The sequence below is a fragment of the Hydractinia symbiolongicarpus genome, chromosome 11 (assembly GCF_029227915.1).
Source record: "Hydractinia symbiolongicarpus strain clone_291-10 chromosome 11, HSymV2.1, whole genome shotgun sequence".
Lineage (NCBI taxonomy): Eukaryota > Metazoa > Cnidaria > Hydrozoa > Anthoathecata > Hydractiniidae > Hydractinia > Hydractinia symbiolongicarpus.
Window position 1 is genome coordinate 9,516,885 of NC_079885.1, and position 17,770 is coordinate 9,534,654.

A 17,770-nucleotide genomic window follows, 5' to 3' on the forward strand; every position below is an offset into this window, starting at 1 on the left:
TGTTGGTTGAAATATTCAATTGATTGAAATGATAGAAAGTTTGTTAGCAAGTATGCAGACTTAACGAAGCGTGAAGATGACTCAGCTGCTTCACTGCACAAAGGTGTAAACAAATCTATCAGCTCACAACTCTTTCTTGAAACAACACTACAAACAGATGCAGAAATGAAAGCTTTGCAGAGATGAGATTGTAATGTAACTTTTTTTATACAAAAAAACTTGCAAAGTTGGAGTTACCAGGAAAAAGGTTTTTATTATGTTTAAAGATGTTTCTATATATGCTTTCTCTACCATGTGTGTGAACTGAGGATTTTTATTTTATCAGATGTTAAGTGTTCATTGAATATGTCTTCAAACAGATCAATTTGAGCTTAATTTGTAGCTCGCACTTATGTGTTTCAGTAACTTCCGTTTGCGACATAATATGAGCAAACTAACCCCAACCTTAACATAATGTTTTCCCTTAGGTTGATTGGTTGAGAAATTGGTGTGTTAGCAATGAATGGTATTTGGCCAGCATTATCTTTATTGCTTGCGATCATTTGTGTTGGATACACCGTAAGTTTCTTTCATAACTAAAACCTTTTTATTACGCAAAGAACATTATTATAAGGAATGCTCAATGGTAACTTTCTAAGGCACTGTGAGGCTGAAGTAACTCGACTTGTAATGGATATTTAGGGTGAATGAAAACGTTTGCCCTGTACTTTTTATCAAGGAAAACTGGTAACGAGTATCTAAACTTAAGACCTAAAACTTGAGACTTCAAATATTTTGTTCTAAAAAGCTCTAAATGGTTTTTTAAAGTACTAAGGGACTGCTTCCAAGACTGAAATTTTTAAAAATCTGGAACAACTTATGTATTTATTGTGCTCATAAGATAATTGTTCAAGTATTTTGAAAAGGTAGATAAGTAAAATACTATGTATATATGACACCATACTGCATATAACATTTTCTACAAATTTGAATGTACTGTTTCTATAAGAGCCAGTCAGAATCCTTGAAAATTTAAACAATTTAGGAATTATGCTAAGATCAGGATCCTTTGAGATCTATTTTAATCTCTATAATAATAACTGTATTCGGTCTGTCCCTGCACAAAATGGTACCTCAAGTAACGAGACAGACGAAATGCGGTATATAAAAGGACGACTATGTACTAAGAAGTCTTCTTAAACAGCAACCTCATTTTCAGGGCATTTTACCTTTTCAATAAGGGTAAAGAGACCTTGAGAATTAGGTATTATTTAATTTCTTGCCAAAATAACGGAAAGAGTTGTTTCACTTTCTTCTTTGTTTACATGGAAAGTGATGCTGGCGTAAAATGATATACCGCCAAATAAACTGTTGTGTCAAATATGAATAATTCTCTAGAATGCTGGTTTATGGGATGTTATAAAACGTTCACGTCGAAATTATCCCGATAATGAATTAGCTATGATGTATTGGAATTCGCCCGTCTCCTTCGGAGTATACGTCAACAATGACTTCGGTGGTGATGGGACGGGTGATACTATAAAACGTACAGACACTCCCCTGCATCCAGCGGGTAGTGGAAGCGGTAGTGGTGGAAACTACTTCGCTGACAGTGCAAAACGTGATTCAGTTCCAACTCCAAAGAAGGTGGAGATGGAAAAGAAATCAGAATTAACAGCACAAGCAGCCAAGGTGGAAGTGCAGGGAGAAGATGACGAAACGAAGGTAAGAGGAACATTTGTATCTGTATTTTGTAGATGTATCTTGACCGAACGATGTCATGTGAAAGACTATCTGCACTGCGCAAGTGACATTAATGTGATAAATAACTCGCGACACATTGGGCGGAATAGCTATTTACACTGTACAAGTAACAACACAGTGCAGAATAGCTATAAACATTGTACAAACGACAATACTGTGCAAAAGGACAATCAGCAATTATTTAATTTTTTATCAGTGTCAATGGCAGTTGTCTTATTTTCATGTTTTAAAACCTTGACTTTTTTCTTTCAGCGTCACACAACAGTCACGTGCCAAGGTCAAAAGGAATGGCTGCAATGTCCTATGTATCACTTAATAAAAATCAACAGTGCATTCTGGGGTCGAGACGAAGAAGCCGCTTGTTCGAAGTCTAGTGTAGAACATGGATTAAAAACTGATAAAATGTGTGCTCAAGATGAAAGCAACACAATGATAAAAGTGCAAAACGCCTGCGATGGAGAGAGTGCATGTGAATTAGTCTCCTCCCCTGTGTATTTCGATCGTACTGATTGTCCAGATGTTTACAAATTTTTAAGAGTTAACTGGGAATGTGCTCACAGCGAGTCCAGGCTAAAAGATACGATAGACGGGGGTACGAAAGACGTTGCCGAGAATACACAAGTGGAAAAACCTTCCAACACGACTAGTACTTTGAAGTAAAAACAACATCGTAGAATAGGACAAAGAGGATATGATCTAATAAAGCAAAAGAGATGTGGTACTCCACACCGTTAGACTATTTTAATATCTTGAATACTTCTTTCGATTGATTTGAGAAAACGAAAAAAAGGGGGATAGGTGAGGCAATCGAGAAAATTATGCGGCTGCTGCTCCAGAGTTAACCATATTTCTGGATAGCTAGGTACGCTTTAAAAACAGCCAATCACAACTATTGATTCCCTACATTTGCCCTGATAGCATACTGCACGTAGTGTAGAGGGCATCATTTGTACTGTACATAACCTTAATACTTATACACTTGTTCACTAGTAAAGGTTTTTATGTTCTTTTTTAGAAAGTTTTGTGATAACATATTTATATGATTATTATATGTTTTATATATACATGATTGTCTTTTTATTCCTAAAAGCGGTTACGTTGGCAGCATGCTTTTCCCCACAGTCGCTATCAAGAAATGCGAGTAATGAATAGTAATGAACTTTTGTCGGTTAAAGTCCACGAAACATTTTTATTTTTAATTTATTTATTTATTTATTTACCTGAAATACACATCTGGTAATTCGGACACATATAGTTGAAATCGGCAGCAAAAAGGATACGACTATCATATTGAAATTAAGCATTCCAATTACCAGATGTGTATTATATATTTGTGTATGTTCGTTATCCCTAATTTTTATTTTATTTATATACTAACTCATTATTTTTTTCTTTCCTAAATTTAATAAATAATTCATTTATTTATTATTTTCATTTCTTAACCTTATTTTTTTTCACACTAACATTATCTGCTATACAATCTGTCTCTGATATAACATTACTTACAGCAGCACTAAGGCTGGTCATCTTTATAATAACAACCGTTGCTTGCGTGTTTAAAATGGCTGCTCAAAGCTTTATTTCGGAACTACCGCAGAGTTCATTATACTGACAAGCAAACCTGACGAAATAACCACGGGTTAACGGCTAGTTTCTATAACAATAATCTTATTCTGCGTGTTCACAATGGTTGCACACAGCTTCATTCCGGACCCTACAGAGTATTATAATTACTTCGTGTCAACAGGTGAAAAATGATGGACGAAATACCGGTGAACGACTTGTGCATTGATAATGTTCGTATTCAGTCATTTTCATATTATTTAGCGATAATTTAGTAAACTGCTAATTTTTAAATCAACTTTATCTATACTAAACTGGTAATAGATACTTAAGTAATTGCAATGTCTTAAAAAACATGCAAACTTTAATTCGTTATTGTGCCTCTCAAGTAAAATGGCCAACAGCCTAGTGTCTTGAGCTCTGTTTAAGAACAAATGCCATAGGCTGTAATATTAACAGCACTTGTCCAAGTTTCTTTAAAAAATTTTACTAGACGGCAACGAAGTTTCAACAAAGAGAAGTTTCAAGTCAACAACACATTCGATTCCCGCTCTTTGCCTGGCATTATTGCCACTCAACAATGTTTGTACATTTAATCCTTGTCCATTCAATAATTATGTAACATCCAAATTCGCCATTTTTTACCACCCAACACCCCATCCCTTGTCCCAAATCTAGTACCACCTACCAACCCCCTCTTTTTATGCGATAATTCGACTCTTTAGACCTTCTCTATTCATTTCACATAGTACCAAAAACCTTCATGTCACAGATAATCAGGCAAAATAGTGCTGTAATATGAGAAAAAAAATATAACAGGGCCACTTACAAACAATTCAAGATGTAGCTCAAGCACTAAAATAATTATCGCAACAGTTCGTAAGAAATATGAAAAATGATCTCCCTTCTCCCCCCCCCTTCCCCCCGCCATCCCTCCTTCCACCCCTCACAGAGGTATAATATCCTTGTTACATTTCGTAACAAAAATAATCATAACCCCCTGTGCTTCTTTATAAAGATTTATATAAGAAGTAAGTAGTTGGTTTTTGAATTCCTTAAATTTCAAGAAACCCGAAAAATTCGTTTTAAAAACATTTTTTAAATACATATTGTATGTTATGCATATTTTGTGATCTCGTTCAAAACTGCTCTCGTCCAAGGCAAAAGTCCTACGAGCAAGATAAAATATTGTTTTGACTGATAGTAAACGGATGGCTGTTGCGATCAATACGTAGCATGGTATGTTAATTATGTTGATTATGCTAATTATGTTAATTATATGTTTTAAGTAGTTGTTAGTATATTAACAAATCGTTTTTATTGTTCGGTTGTCAACCGCTAGAATAACAATAATACTATTTGCAATTATAAAAACATATCTTGAAACAATACACGGGGCACAGCAAACCCTGAGGACATCCTAATCAACCTCATCTCCAGGGACTTTTGCCTTTTCGACGTCGAGGCCCGCGGCGAAAGTAAGCGCTAGTGGCTTTGACATAGGCAACAAAATTACGGAGACGAGGATGAAAACTGGTGCCACTTACTGACCTAGAAAAGAGGTTGATAGAAGATTCTAGTTATTAAAATATATGTCGACGTTTAGACTCTTTTTTTTGCACTGTAAGTACTATAATGTTCTGATTGACGACCTGGCGCCCCATTCTACAATTTACTAAAAATACTGCGCATAATTAATGCATTACGAGTCAAAATAAAGTCACGTTCTAGAAGGGCGAAGTGAGGGAAGGGATGAACAACGCGATAAAAGTATATTTACAGCACTCATAAAGCATGTGTTCTCATAAACATATGTCATAAAAAATATATCTAGTTTTTAAGTAAAAATCAATTCGCTCCTAATTTTTGAGCGTTTTTATTAACAAAATGATAACACAACAAAATGATACCATAATATGGTATCTTTTTGTTGTTGCCAAATAGATATATAATATATCTATTTGTCCATGCAGTTGAATCTTATTCACCGGTTAAGCAACCAGTTTATGAGCAACAACACGTTGATTTTTTCATATGCCACACAAACATTTTGGGTTAAAGCTCAATGTTAGGCTTCTGTATCTTGCAGGCTAAACTATCGCTTACTAGTTGCTTGTTAATTATCTAAATCTTCCAAAGTTATCTGCTTGCTTTCTCAGTTAGGTTTGTGGACCAATTAGAATCTAACTTCTCTTTTATGTCAGGTTGTATGACTACAATCCAGGCTAGCTGCTAGCCTAGTTAAATAAGCTTTCTCCGAGGATATAAAATTCAATTTCTCCTAAACGAAAGCTTTAGACGCAAACAAATGTCAGAGCAAAACCCTGAAATTTAAATCCACCTCATAGCAAACCCCGAATTAACTACAATCAACCAATTAGCACAAAATCGTGTGATCACATCTTACCCTCTTAAATGATACAAGAAGTAATAATAATTGTTCAGGTGAGTAAGACCATTCTTCATCAACGCAAAGGATTACCCGATGAACCACGTGAACAAAGAACAATAGAATTAGTCAATCAAAAAGTCGTTTAAGACCCCGCGTAATTTTTTCCCACCTTAACTATTTCGATTTTCTGGTGGTAAGAAAACTTATGCAGGGTCTCTTCACTAGTTAGATGTTGCTTACAAGTTACTTCGTTCTTTAAAAAATTTGAGTCACGTCGTGCTTATAAGATGTTACATGTACTTTTTATATAAGAAACCAGTGAAAGATCCTAGTACTCAATTTTTCTTAATTTTTTTATGTTTTCAGTACCGAAAGTATCTTATTAAGGTTTCTAATTTTTACAGTGATTCGATTTAAGATTAATTCAAATTGAGATTTGATCGTTAAATGTCAAAAATATTTCGAAATGAAATATCCGAAAAAACTAAAATATCGCGTTAAAAGAACAGGAAATTTTTTTTAAAAAAAGTTTGTAAAAACATTATTAGTATAAATTTCTTAATGTTTTAAAGCTAACAAAGTTCAGTGCAGAATGTTTCTAAATTATTTTGATGCTTCAACATTTAGTTTCTTATAAATAACGTGTGATTATAGAAAGCGAAGCGTTTATTAAGATGGTAAAATCATTTAGTCTTCCTTATCGTTTTCATAAGCATTGACTTGAATAAATAATAAACAGGAAAATAAATAAATTCAACTTTTTGATTGATCGTTGAATTTTTTATTTGTGCGCTATCACTTAAGCAGTAGGATATCACTTAGAATGTCAAAATAAATCTGCGCTGATTAAGTATGTTGTCACCAAACTAATCTCCTCAGTGAAATCTGTTATTTGTGTAAAGGAGGCAATTATTAAACTGCTTTGAATTTAATTGTAGATAAAAGATAATTGTATTCTTAAAAACACGAGTGGAATTTTAATAAAAAAGATCCATGAACAAGCAATTTTTCATAAAAAAAAGCAGTTTTTAAGAATGCCAGTACTGGCCTCTTTAATAATTGGGAACCGTTTGGAAGTAGAAAAATGAAGTATTATGTAAGAGATATCCCATGAAGCAGCGTTTTACTCAAGGTAATATTGTATACCAAATTCGATATACATACCAACCCCGTCCCCAGGATTCTTTGTCTTATGTCGAAGCCACCAGCAGTTAACAACTTTCTGCGTTGCCGGCCTCAATTTCAAAAAACAACGAAGCCCTGGGAACGAGGTTGGATACATATCTATTTTTCCCTTTATTAAAAATTAACGTCTGAAAGAAGGGAATTAAGAAACATTTTTGGAACTGAAATTGTGGTAAAATATTAGTAGCTTTTCCAACTATACCCTTAATAAAAGAAGAATCTGTTAAATTGGTTTCTTTTTGCAAGAACCTCCAACTGTTTTCAGTTGTGTTGCCATGAATTTTTTTTTGACAAAAGCTCGTATTGCTTACAAATCAAATATAAACACAAATTATATGCAATTATAAAATGGATAAAAGCTGTCCGAAATTCAGTTGTCCTTTGCTCTTAGATGTATCAAAAATCATGCTGGTATTCGAATAACAAATGTATACATTTTTAGGTTTTGTTTTGATAAAGGAAAGATAGTAAAACTTATTTTTTTACATTTACTAGAGCTGTATTTGTTATTTCACATGCATATTTATTTACTAAAAAAGGAGCTATAAGAAACTTTGTACCCAGACCACCTAGCAGGTGAACATGTTTTGGAACTATAATCCTGGCATAATAAGAAAAAAAAGAATTTTTGTAGTACTTGGTAGTAGAAGTTACAACATAAATATCCATCCAGATTTTCAATTAACAGTTTTTTTCAACCTAGGATTAATTATACAATCACAAAGTTCTCTATAACTAGTAGGGGACCTAAATTGTGGAATACATTTCTTGATAACGACATGAAAACTATTACATCACTTAACGAATTCAAATATAAACTAAAACATAAACTATTGACTACTGAAAATCTATATTTATTTTAGAACACACGACAGTTACAACGTACGACACATATAACACAACTCCTTATCATCTTCAATGCTAACCTTTTATATAGGTTGGAGGCTTGGTGATAAGGCTATTATATCGTTCTTCTCGCTCCTGCCCATTTTCACCTCTTTAGCTAACCTTTTTAGCATATGTAATCATATCTCTAGATTATACGATATAATAGCTTAAGATTTGTATCTTTTTTACGGATAACTGTAAATTCTTCAACGGCAAGAAAAGAAGGAGAAAAAAATTTTTATTTTTTTAAATTTATAGACATATCATTTTTTTCAACATAAAATTTATTTATTTATTTTTGAAACACATTTAAAACATTTTTAGAACTAAAATTGTTGCAGAGGATATACAACTTAGTTTTTTTTATAAAAACGTGTATTCAACTTTTATCTGTAAGATAGCGCTGGTGGTCATATAATAGGCGTCCAGGCTACATGAAGAACATTTAAACTTTTTTTCTATATTCTATATATTCTATATATATACGGAGGACTGGGTAAGAGTATAGAGAACTAGAAACGAGTCAGTTGGACGAAGTTTCAAGCAAACATCACATTCAAATCTTTAAATGGGCATTTTTTAAATTCACTGTTAACTTTTTTAATGTAGCGAAAAAAAGTTTCTTCGCGCTAATTGCAAAATAAAAAACAACATCCCCTATTTAGGAAATCTTACGCATTTTAAATTCCATATTTGTTGCCAATTTTAAAGATCCTCAAGGGTCGGGAATAGGTAAGGAACACATTAAGAGCAATGGCTGAAATTACACTAATTTTCAATTTTTCCTGAAACAGCATAAAAACTTTAAAAGATATCTTGGAGGGAAGTTCGTCAAACTCACTTTTTTTATCTCTGGACTCTTTTATTCTGATATTTATAGTCAACATTTATTCCTCAGATATCAATAAGTAGGGTCGAGGTTCCTTGTCAGGAAGAGTAAAAAAGTCCTGGGGACAAGGTTAACGAGATTTCCTCCTGGTCCTTTAAAGCAAGAAATTTCTAAGGAATCAGTAGTTAAGATTTTGCGAAACATATAAACTTTGTCACAATTTTTTCTCTTCCTTGTTTGTTTTGATATGTAAATGTTATGTTGTTTATTAGACAATTCTCAGTATCCTGTTTAAAGGGAAGAAAAGTGAATAATTACTTCCCTACCTTGTTTTATTTTAGCATCACAGGAAGGTAGGGTTGCATAAACTTTGACATGCTAATAACTAGATTAGATTTTTTTTAAGTTTTATTATTTCCTCCTCTTCGTCTCCAACATAACTTTACAAGATACCGTTTCTAAACTTTTTTTTTTAAAAAAAAATTGTGTTTTTTTATCAATGCTATGTTGTTATGTCATTTACAATATTTTTTCCCTCGAGTTAAATCCTTAATAACCTATAATCATACGTGATTTTCTGTTTTCACCTGAAAGCATAAATATATATAAAAAAGTATAAAAAATTATTTTTCCTCTTTACGGAAAAGTGTCATGCTATTTTGCTTGCTGTCCCAATTTAGTAACCATAGCAACATTGCTTATTGTGTGTAGTAAGCAAGTTAGAAATGAATCATAGATACGGATAAATATCTTTGTTGTGAACGTCGAATTACATTGCTTAAGAAATTTTTAAATGCGTGCAGTGAACTGTTGATAATTTCTATTGTTTAGCTAAATCCTCTTTGGTTTTGCAAATTTATGTATACACGTATTTAATAGGCATTCGAGATTTGTCTTTGAGTCATAACTGACGAAAAAATATTCACAGAGTTTCTTTCTCTTTACTGACAAGATGATCGCCGTAGTAGGTTTAGGCTTCGTTGGATCGGCACTGTGGAAAAGTTTTGAACATAAAAAGGTGACGCCATTATTTGTCTTTGACAAATTTAAAAATGGTGGGATTGGAAGTTTGGAGGAATGTTTACAAAGTCGAATTTTATTTATTTGTTTACCTACTCCGTACAACGAAGACACGAAAGAGTACGGAAAAGAAGCTATCAATGAAACCATGGAGAGGCTAGCAGCTTGTGATTATGCTGGTGTTGTCGTGATTAAAAGTACTGTCGAGCCTGGAACAACGGAAGATTTTTCAAGACGATACCCAAAACTCTCGATACTACACAACCCCGAGTTTCTTTCTGCGGCGACGGCTTTTCACGATTTTCACAATCAAAAGCACATTGTATTAGGAGCTGGAAGTAATTGCTCAGAAGATCAAGTTCAGGGAGTTTATGATTTTTATCATACTTTTTATCCGGAAGCTGAAATCTCGTTGTGTGGTTCTAACGAGTCTGAGTCGATGAAATCCTTTGTAAATTGTTTTTATGCCCTTAAAATTCAATTTTTTAACGAACTCTTTCTTTTATGCCAAAGTAACGGAACCGATTTTAATACAGTTCGAGATCTTATGTTGAAAAACAAGTGGATTAATCCAATGCATACTTCGGTTCCCGGTCGCGATGGGAAATTGAGCTACGGAGGAGGGTGCTTTCCAAAAGACACAAACGCCTTACTACAACACATGAAGAGAGCTGGAACTCCACATGCTGTGCTTGAAGGCTGTATCAGCGAACGAAATGTGATGCGTGGTGAAGTTGTAAAAGACCATATTCAAAACAAGTTGACGAACGGACACACCGAACATGCGATAAAATTGACCAACGGTTTTCCCAATACCGATATTAACCAAAACGGACTAAAATTAATTAAGCATATATGTGGACACGTGGAAAATGGTCACACGCCAAAACAACATCCACAGTGCGCCTGCGAATGATCAAATTTTCAACTGAAACTGTAAATTTTATCTATATTTTTATTTTTTGTATATGATTTTTTTTCTCAGTAAATTTTTTGGTAATGTTTGGTTGACAAAGTGACTCAGCGAGTCAATATTTTGTAATAAATTATCCCATATTTGGTTATTTTAGGAATATATATCTAATTTATGTTTAAATTATTTGGTAGGATTTAATGCCATTTCGAGAATCTTACTTTGATTAAGATTGTTCGGTTAAAAGTGCATCTTGCATCTCGCGGTAGCATTGTTACTGGTTAACATAACTACCAATGTCAGTTGTCTCATTTAGATTGGAAGTAGTTTCAAGAAGTTTTCACTGCCTTAATAAAATAACAATTTTTTTCTTATCAAAATTCTGAAAAGTCTGTATATGTAATAACATTGCACAAACTTCACGTATATGTGTTGGTATGTATGAATATTTTGTTTATTTCAACAGAAGTGGCCTCAATACACCTCGGGTTTTCACTCTGTATCAATACATAACAAGAAGCCCTGCGGCGTAAAGATTTCCGCCATTAGCAATAATCTGAAAAAGTACGGAACTTTAAAGAGGACTGAGAAGTATGGGGGAACAAAATCATTGAATATTCTAAAATTTTAAATTTAAATTTTTGATTATTATTGTAACTGTAAATCATAGCTGACTTAACTTACATAAACTTCATTTCTTTATAAAAACAATTTAAAAAAAAATAATAAACCTGAAAATTGATGAACAATAAAAACAAAATAAGACCAATGGCAAGGCTGAAAATTTATCTATTTTCTCTTTTTTTCTGAAAAACAACTTGGAAAATATCTTTAAAGGTGGCAGGATTTTTTTTTTTACATAATCAGTTACGAAAGGTTATTTTCATAAGGCTACATATTCTTTTTTCTTTTGCAACACACTTGTCACGATTTTATAGCTATAATACATTATCTTTCACCAAAAATATTCAGTCTCAACAATTCCTCTTTAAATTAAAAATCGTGAATAATTAATTAGTTCTGCTGAATATAGCTTTAGTCCACGTGCTTGCAAAATTGTACAGAAGGAAATGACGTAATTATTAAAGGGAAACGTTAATAACATCAAAGATGGCGCATTATAAGACGATCTTCATTATGCTACACTGCACAAGCGTTATCTTTCAATAGCATATAAAATTTAAAATAAAGTATTGTTCATTGGATAATAAAACAAGTTGTTGCACTGTTAGGATTCTTATTGGCTTAAAAGTCATTTTAGCCTCGCTAAACGTCCAGCCTAGCCGCGCTGTCTCTATCTATCTCTCTATCTCCTCAGCCGATTTTAAAGATTCCGCCTTCGCTGGCGGATATCAAAAGATATAGGAAGTCGACTGGCTTTAACAATTCCCGCCACACTCATAAGCTCTTGTGAGGTTTCCGTTTTTCCTAGGTCCGTCTGTTGGAGATACAGAAGTGGGTACGCAGGTTCCTCGTGCTTGCTTTTGTTGCTTTTAATACGGTCGTTCAAACCGCGATTTTAAGGAAAAAAAGTGTGCGCATGTTCCAAAAATTTTTTTTAAAAAAAGCACCTGCGGCATAACATTATGACGTCATCGATATTGACCTCACTCCCTATTATCTTGTTTTAGTGTCCCAATAAAAGAAAATTTAACATTTTTTTATTTTAAAACTAAAGAAGGATGACCATAGACTACTATCTCGCCTTTGGTTTCTACCCGGGGCAGCCTAAACAGACGGCAAGGTGCACAAAACCCCGGATGGCTAGCTCACAATTTACCAGTACAGGAACATTCTGACGCAAAGTTTTGCCTAAAGCGTTCTATCGTATAAGTTAGTAGCTGCCACTTTTTTTACTACTAAAATTTTGAGCTTTTCTACACCATACATTTCACTTTCGTTTTCACAAAAAAAAATGGTTGACAACTATTAGAAATGTAAAATGGACGCTAATAAACAAAGAACAACGATATTATACTTCAAAATTAAATTTTAAAAGGAAAATAATAATTCATCTGATCTGTAACCTTAGCTACCTCTAACGTTGGTCTTGATTAGTTTTCTAGAAGCCTGCTAAAACTAAACGTAAATCTGAGAAAGCTAGCTTCACTCAGACTCAGTGGACCCCAATGGAAATAATCCACTCACAATTGGTTTTTGTGATTTTCTGGGCTAGAAACACTTTAAATATTTATCATTATTGTTGTTGTTGTTGTTAGACTAGCAACTGATTGCAAATGAAAAAAAATTGTACAGTTATATATATGTTAAACGAAAAAGATAACAATTTACACATTTTTAGACATTTCAGACTAGACCAATCCCTAATCGTGAGATTTTTTTACCATGAAAGTCAATCTGAATTATATAAAAATACTTTACAAATTAGGCTATTACAAGTATTTTTTTATTTCAATTCATAATCTGTATTTAATGAATATATTCTTATTTCAAACGCATCCAACGAAAAGTGGTAATCGAGCAAATCAGCAAGCTCTTCTGTTTCATCATTGTTCCACCTTTTTTTTAACCGCTTCTGTCAACAAATCTTCACATGCAAATCACGTTTGAATGACGCTTGAAATTGTGAATTGTTGGGTCAAAATTAGTTCAATGAAATCGTGCCAACATGTTTTATATCATAGAACAATTTGGGACTGGTTCCCTAAAATGTGAAAAAACAGAAAGTACAATAAAAGCTACCAGAATCACCCAGAACCACGAAGACGCATGTGTGTCCAATGTGTGGCAATCGATTTCAATCTTTTATAATTCAATAATTTAACGGACCAGCCATCAACGTTCAATGGACCCAGGGCACAAACCTCGTACAGCCGACTTCCCGAAAAACGAAAAGTTTCTTTTTCAAGTCTCAATTATAAAATGTAATTTTTTGAAAAAGTTTCATAATTCCCAACTTCTTACTAAATATAAGGTCTTCTACCTAACAGGAGTCTTTTCCTTTAAAGTCTATGGAATACACGTTCGATATCGGTTTAAGAGACAAAAAATTTAAAGAACGCCTACTCTGCGAAAACGACATCACATTTGAAAAAGTACTATCCAACTGCAGAGCTAGTGCGGTATCAAAGTTGCAAACTAAGTCTATTCTCACAACAAGCCTGACTCAACTCAATCGTCATCAACTGCTAATTCTGATATCAATCAGATGATCCATCGTCAAAAAAGCAAAGAAGTCATGAAATGCAAATTCTGTGCCCAGCGAACGGCAAAATATGCAATACAATGATTACGTATAAAATAGACACTGGTGCTTGTATAAACGTTCTATCGATCTCTGTCTTTCAACGTCTCAGCAAAAAAGCAATGAGTGTAACATCCTACTCATATATTTTATATACCACACAAAAACCTGCTTGAAAAGTTTCACTCTGAAATTATTCTTGAATTAATGTTGCATAGTCCATTTTTATCTTTAATATATTATAAAAAAATATTTACACCTGTGAAAAACATGTCAATTTCCTATGCAAGTTTTTGAAATTTGATATTTTAAGAACTGCCCTAGATTTTTAAATGCTTTTCGTTAAAGTTATGTGCAGGACTTTTGGGGTATGAGAGGCTTTATGTCGTACAGTTTTCCACTATGATGAAAGGCTCGTTGATAGACAAAGTAAAGTTGACATAAATTCTGTGTGCAAACAGTGGTGTTACCTGCACTTTTTACGGTATATGCAGCTTATTAGCACTCACATCACATTATTCTCTGGTTTCTGAAAGCTATGGCATGTCCACTTCTTAAGCTTGCTAAATTTAGTAATGTTTCAGAATTTGGGTATCAAAATATAATCTTACCGAAGCAGTCGACGATAATTTCTGCACACCAACAACAGAAGTACGATGGGTGTCTGACAGAGACAATACAATTTTTCACTTGCATTTGCTTGAGGAGGAGGAGGTGGAGCTTTAACAACTTTACGCTCTAGTCTTCTTGTCAATAACTCTGGTATAATGTGTCGGAGATAAAACTGTTCAACTTTGTCCGTATTCAAATTGATGAAGTTCACATCAAACAAAACCTCAACAGCATGTAACCAATGTGGAGTCCACACAATAAAAAAACAGCTTTTGCAATTGAAAACAAACATTTGAAACTGTACTTGATAGTAATACCTGTGCTCTTTTTTCAACTTTCCTTCAGAATTCATAACAAATTTGTTGTCAGATACAGCAGCAGCGAAGGAAACAATGTTGCGATAACTGTACGGGCACTTGATTTCAATTAACTTTTCTTCCTTATGACAATCACATGTGAATATTCCATCAGGTGTAGCCCCAATATACGTCCGTTCTGGTACAAGTTTCAACCCACAATCAACAATCTTTGCATTTAAATGGTTACTACGTTTTAAAAAATCAGCGACAGCATGTTTCTCATGGTCAAGGCCCCAACGTAAAGAGGATACAGTGGTGGATACAACAGATGAAATTTTACAAATCCTTTTGATTAGGGACTCTGATGGAGTTTCCAAGTTAGTGTGGAGAACATCATATACTTTTGATGCAGTAATTCTGCCAACACGTATCTCATGCCAAATAAAACTTTTTGATTGTTTCGTACTTGAGTTGTAAATGTAATCAACAACCTCTGCTGACAAAGTCATGTTATTATAAATATCTCTTGACATTTGTTGTAACTCGTCACCATCTTTATCAATGTTGTTACTGCTAAATAGCGTTCTCAATGACTTTGGTAACTTGGCTCTTCTAGGTGGTTCATATATTGGCACGAATGGTTTATAAAAATCAGAGAATGTATGCAAAACAATGGATTTTTTGTCCAATTTAGACAGTTTTGATAAAAACCTTGCCTTTTCTTCATCAGTTGGTGGAACATTACTACCAGGAAATTTATTACTGCTACGATGTCAGAAATCTTCTTCGGTGCAACTTTTTTGACAAAATCGACATTCCACTTACATGCTTCTTCAGTACATGCTTTCTTAGTGAATCCAGCACGAACAGCAGCCTCGATTTTAAATAACAAAGCCCCTATGTGACTACATGACTCACCAAGCCCAGCCATACATGTGCAGTGGGCAGAAAGAACATTAACATTTTTTATGTCCACAATGATCCAGGGTATGTGAGGATCCTCATTTACTCTTTGAGAAGGCATAACTTCTGCCTTCAGTAAAATATATGGCCATGTTTTGTCTTTCTTAAAGAAAAACACAGTTCTAACCCATCCACTAACAAATTGATTGTGGGCTTCCAAACTTTTTCGACTCTTCATAGCTTCTCTTGTAAAAACGCCAGGGGTGTTTACCAAGTAATCATAAACCTCAGGGTACTCCAAGTTTGGCCACTTCGAAGGATCGTTGATCCAAGCATCTGCTGACAATTGGTATGGACAAGTATCCAAATTAACAATTTTTAGCTTATTAAAATATCTTGTTTTCGCTTCGACACTTATTTCTTCAATGTTGTAACTCATTGTGTCATAGACCTTCTCTTACAGTAAACTGCAGTGAAAAAAGCTTTCCACAGCTAGCGCAAAACGTTTGTTTTCACTGCAGTTACTCGCGCATGCGCGAAGATTGGCCAATCTTCAGCGGTGTGACGTCAGCCCGGATCCGAGAATTCACAGTATCAAATATATAGCTAGTTACCAATAAATCAATTCAATCAGCAAACTGCTTTTCACCAACATGAAACTTTCTGGCTACCTAAATAAATTCCCTGGGTGGGAGGGAATTACCTTTTGTATATATATTTCTATTAGTTTAAAACGCAATATAGCCTCGTTCTCAGAACTAAATGTGTCAAAACGAGAATTTAGGCTTTAGCCTGGATAAGTTTTAGGCGTCCAGGCTCTGGGCTGTCTCTATCTATCTATCTCTCTATCTTCCCAGGCGATTTTAAAGATTCCGCCCTCGCCGGCGGAAATCAATTATGATTTATGCATAATTGTAATAAAAATGCATAAGTACTGTAAAATAATTATATTTCTCTTCTCTACGGCACAATGTAATTATGCATAATTAGAATTTCTAAATACACCGCAGGGCGGTAAGCAGGCACCCAACGTTTTATCGTTTTTGTTTTCTTCTTTGGTGAAGGGATGAAGTGGAGGGGGCGGAGGCGGTAGATCGAAATAATTAATAATTACCATTGTATGAAACGTTGTCATAGTTTGGGCTGATGTGCCAAAGTAAAATTTTGTTCTCTCCTTTATTAGCCACCACTGAAAACATTTTTGAGGGGAAGAGGGAATGCTCCCTACCCATAAACCTCTAAGATGTTACACGGTCGTATACCGAAACCCTATTCAAAACGAGCTTCTTTTGTTATATATTTCGACGAACGTCACGATAACGTCACAATATTTTATTTCAATAACTATTTTAATTAGAACTGTTTATCAATACAAATTTCCGACTTTTTTTTTTTAAAAAAAAAACATTTTTTTAGAATTAAGAGCATTTTCTTAGCAACCACGCGTTCTTATTCCCAGGGCTTCCTCTTCGCTTACGCGCCAGCACTGTCAGCCGATTCTTCCATTTTTAGAAATTGGGATTTTTCTCTTTAGTTGATTGAAAAACAACCGAACATGCGCAATACGAATTTTCTTTGACTTGATATGTATTAACTCTGATCTGTTGTTGCAAAGCAACTCGGTGACTTTCCTGCAAAAAAATTAATAAAAAATCGAAGGTCGTAATTTCACTGCAGCTAAAAAATCAATTTCGCGTATTTATATTTTCTAACTACTTATAATACCAAGATTTTAGCTTCGCGAATTTTCACGAGGCTGAAACTCTTCGCCTCAACTAATTAGCACCTACGTTTCGGGGACATGATGATATTTTGAACAAATAAACAAGATATTCCATTTTCTTTTCAACAGATTCTGATTTAGGATTAATATAACTGGTTTAAATGTGTAAAAAGTAAATTTAGGTAAAAGATTTCAAGTAAGTTTTTTAGGGAAATATGATGAAGAATCGCAGCGATAGCAAATTGATACGAAAACAACATTCATTGTTTGCGACGTTTCGAGTGTTCACACACATGGGTGTCAAGCAATCAATAATGTACAAAATTTGTCTAAAATATATACAAAGTTTTACAGTAACCATAGTTACAAATTAAATAAGTAAATGTATAAATACAATGGAGCTGATCTAATGTTATTAGACTTATTCAACTGAGGACTATCCTGCATTATGAACAAACTCTCAGTAATTTCTAACCAATAACGGTTGTTTCCGCT

At 34.0% G+C, this 17,770-nt stretch overlaps 3 protein-coding genes across 3 annotated transcripts; 2 read left to right on the forward strand and 1 right to left on the reverse strand.

Annotated features, from left to right (window-relative positions):
- The first annotated feature begins 50 nt into the window (after positions 1–50).
- LOC130614354 (uncharacterized) lies at positions 51–2,807 on the forward strand. Its single transcript, XM_057435778.1, has 4 exons — positions 51–247; positions 468–558; positions 1,378–1,704; positions 1,996–2,807. The coding sequence occupies exons 2-4, from the start codon at positions 499–501 to the stop codon at positions 2,401–2,403; spliced, it is 795 nt and encodes a 264-aa protein (XP_057291761.1). The 5' UTR covers positions 51–247; positions 468–498; the 3' UTR covers positions 2,404–2,807.
- Positions 2,808–9,552: 6,745 nt separating this feature from the next.
- Positions 9,553–10,536, forward strand: LOC130613415 (UDP-glucose 6-dehydrogenase-like). Its single transcript, XM_057434763.1, has one exon. It carries the CDS (start codon positions 9,553–9,555, stop codon positions 10,534–10,536), a length of 984 nt encoding a protein of 327 aa, XP_057290746.1.
- A 1,827-nt stretch (positions 10,537–12,363) lies between these two features.
- On the reverse strand, positions 12,364–15,415 carry LOC130614074 (uncharacterized). Its single transcript, XM_057435472.1, has 2 exons — positions 14,350–15,415; positions 12,364–13,198 (listed from the first exon to the last, which is right to left on the reverse strand). Exons 1-2 carry the CDS (start codon positions 15,180–15,182, stop codon positions 13,168–13,170), a joined length of 864 nt encoding a protein of 287 aa, XP_057291455.1. The 5' UTR covers positions 15,183–15,415; the 3' UTR covers positions 12,364–13,167.
- Positions 15,416–17,770: the final 2,355 nt, after the last annotated feature.